Source organism: Pristiophorus japonicus, chromosome 7, assembly GCF_044704955.1.
Source record: "Pristiophorus japonicus isolate sPriJap1 chromosome 7, sPriJap1.hap1, whole genome shotgun sequence".
Classification (NCBI taxonomy): Eukaryota; Metazoa; Chordata; class Chondrichthyes; family Pristiophoridae; genus Pristiophorus; species Pristiophorus japonicus.
This window is the reverse complement of record NC_091983.1, coordinates 56,518,710-56,522,116: the sequence shown is the minus strand read 5'-3', so window position 1 is coordinate 56,522,116 and position 3,407 is coordinate 56,518,710. Positions and strand designations below refer to the sequence as shown.

Genomic DNA, 3,407 nt, shown 5'->3' with positions numbered 1-3,407 from the left:
TAGTATTATGGGTCGCACATCAATCCATTTAAATGTCGCCTGGTTCAGTTTTTTTTAAATATAGCTTCCAGGTTTCTTCCTTGTTGCAGGCGGTTAAACCCGCCTCTCGTGTAACACAATTGGCACGGGAGACATGAAAGGGGAGGCGCAGCTGAGGGAGAGCGACCAGTGACATTGCGGATCTGTGTAATTGACATTTTTCACACAGCCAATAAATTGTGGCAGGGGTGGAACACATTAAAGCCCGGAGTTCTGGTATAAATAAGCGAACTGGAAACGGACAGAGACACAGAAAACAACGACTCGACACTAGTGGGTAGAAGCTGGAGTACTTAGAGCCAATCTCTTCCGTTCAGTTTTATTGAAGCATCTCTTTTCTTAATTAATAAAAAATCTCTGCAATCTTAACGATCCGAGATGAAAGCTGTCAGCCCGATCCGATCAGCTAGAAAACAAAGCAGCAGCGACGTTGTGCGGGGCCTGTCGGAGCAGAGCCTTGGCATTTCCAGGAGCAAAACACCGGTGGAGGAGCCGCTCGGCCTTCTCTACAACATGAACGACTGTTACTCGAAACTGAAAGAGCTGGTCCCCAGCATCCCGCAAAACAAGAAAGTCAGCAAAATGGAAATCCTACAGCATGTCATCGATTACATTCTGGATCTGCAGATCGCCTTGGACACGCACCCGTCCATCGTTCTGCATCAGGGCCAGAATTCTCCCTCCAGAACGCCTCTGTCAACACTCAACACAGACGTCGCGATCCTATCGTTACAGGTATTGTCTCCTATTCAATCACCCACTTAATGCACCTTCATGTTACATCAGTTGACATCCTTGTATCTTGCAGTCAAACTGCATTTTTACCCTCAAAAAAAGCCCTCTGATGGTACTAGTTATTTTTCTGCCTGTATAAATATGTTAATGCATTGTTCTTCTCGACTACTTTATTTTGCCTTTGTGATGGGAGATTACATTTTTCCTTTCCTTTCTATTAGGCATCTGAATTCCCCAAACAATTGTTGACAGACGACAGTAAGGCATTTTGTCGTTGATCTACCGGTAAGTACAAATGCCGATTTTATTTGTGTGTGTATGCATATTTTGGGGATTTACACCTTGCTTTAGGCAACCCCTATTACGGAGAAACTACCTAATCTATTATGTATATATTTTGGGAAGAGATACGTGAGACTAATCTTGGAAATCAAACTAGATGCTAAGGCAAAGCTGAAATTGCTGATATAAGGTTATGAGAACCGATCTCTCCCGCGAAATTTGCTATTGCATTCTGCTAAAACAATCTCAAAATGTCTTTGTTTTTAAATCCTTTATAATTTTGTCAATCTTATGTTAAGTGATTGTGAAACTTACCCAAAAATGGATGCTTATAATAAGTTTTTAAAAATGCAGTCAAACAAACCAATGTCTTGTGGTGCAGGCTGAAATTGACTTGGATGCACGTGAGTGAGTTTTAAGAGGCGCTTTGTACAGTCACGGAGTGCAGGCTTGGGGAGGGCTGGAGTCTTGCAAAATGCTGTTTGTGTGGCTTCCTCTGTGGCGCCAGTCTGTCCGAAGGCCCGAGCTGTGTGTGTTTTGTTACTAACACGCCTCTCTTTCTATTCAATGTTTTGCAGGTGTTCGTACATCACGAGGCCTGAGCTGATGCAGCCCCTGGAGCGATCGCAGCCAAGTGACCCAACAACAATCATTGACTGACTGTGACTGACTTTCTAAATGATCCTCCAGCTCCTTTTCACCCGGACTGATCGGTTATTTATAAACGGACTGAATGCCCTTTCTTCATTGGGAAGGCTTGCAGTTGTTGTCTTTCTAGTTTTATTATTAATAAATCCCAGATGAGGGAAGCGCAAAAACACACACAAGGAAACCCGCCGTTGGAGGAAGACTTTACCTTCTGAAGGTGGAGCGTGGCCGAAGAGCGAAATCTGGTTGTTGATTTAAAAAAAACATTTGTCTAGAAATTTTATTTTCTGACAAACGCAGGACTGGCGCGGAGTTTGTGTGATAGACAGCCTTGTGAACTCTAATCAGAGTATTGTGTATAGTAGCAGAGATATACATTTCTGCAACGTTGTAATGCTGTACTTAATTATGCTGAAACTTTTTATAAAAGTTAATATTGTAAATCGTACTTTTTTATACAAAATAAATCGTCGCTTACTGAATGCGGAGTGAATTCATTGCCCTTGGAGGTGGGTGAGAATTTTAACTGGTAAACACGTGTACATTATATAATACATATATATATACTGGGCAGAGTGCATGCTGTTCATAGAAACATGGAAACGTGACTATCCAAGGCAGCTGTCTCTACGTGTGAGAATGTCGAATATGGTGCGAACTAGGTCGATTTCGAAGGAACGGCAGCGAATTTCAGCAAACTTTATTTGTGACTCGCTCCCTAGTGTGAGTTACTTATAACATAGTGACGGATTAATCAATGGGCGTACATTTTAATAGCTTGCACGGAGTTTATAATCTCTTGGAATAAACTCTGAGCAGATTTTTTGTTAAGCTACACTGGTAGATTTGTTGGCTACAATTGCAAACTTATTTTCTAAACTTAAAAATTCGCCATTTTTTACATTTCAACTTGTACCCTGCATGATACTGGACTGTAAACAAACTGGTAAAAAGTTTTCAAGAGAAAGTTTTAAAACACGAACCCATCAAGATACCACATTTCACAATAAATGGCACCGAGATAAAGGCAACGCGCATAGACTTGCATCTGATACTCGAAAGTGGGGTCAAATCTGCTTCAAAATAAAGGCATTTAGTAATGAGCCAGAAATCATCCCAGTTGGGAGAACTGCGGTCTCACTGATTCAACTGGAGTCGTGTGATCACCTTCAAAAGTATGTTGGCACTGTTGTTGCTATTGACAATCGTAGTAATGACATTAATAGTGCAACCTTACTGTTTCGCAACTTGGTGTATAATTTAATTGGGTGTTACACCCCCGTATAATTGTAGCTGGAGAGGTCGGCCGTGCTAATCTTAACCACGTTTCTTGTGCGAGTACATACAGAAAGCTGCTGTAATGTGTTGCGCAGCTCTCCAGTCAATCTGGGTTACCCATTGTCAGCATGCGCTCAGTGCTGGGAGCTCTTATTCTGAAAGAAGACATCTTCTTGCGAAATATCCTCTCACCTGTGTGTAGTAAGATATTAACCTGAGTTTTAACAGGTGTTTGGGAGGCGCCAGCGAGTCTGGAGCTGTTGCCCTTCCCCGCCCTTGACACAGTGCCACACGCAGCCCGGGGATCCTCGCTATTCATCCCTCAGCATGATCTGGAGAAAGTCAGAGCCATTGCACTGTACATTACTACACCGGAATAGAAATCGACTCATTACTGTTCCTACAGTATATAGACATGTTACGCA

General features: G+C 42.4%; 1 protein-coding gene across 1 annotated transcript; it reads left to right on the top strand.

The window, feature by feature from the left end:
• Nucleotides 1-272: 272 nt before the first annotated feature.
• Nucleotides 273-2,186, top strand: id2a (inhibitor of DNA binding 2a). Its single transcript, XM_070884365.1, has 3 exons — nt 273-774; nt 996-1,059; nt 1,635-2,186. Exons 1-2 carry the CDS (start codon nt 418-420, stop codon nt 1,050-1,052), a joined length of 414 nt encoding a protein of 137 aa, XP_070740466.1. The 5' UTR covers nt 273-417; the 3' UTR covers nt 1,053-1,059; nt 1,635-2,186.
• The last annotated feature ends 1,221 nt before the right edge of the window (nt 2,187-3,407 follow it).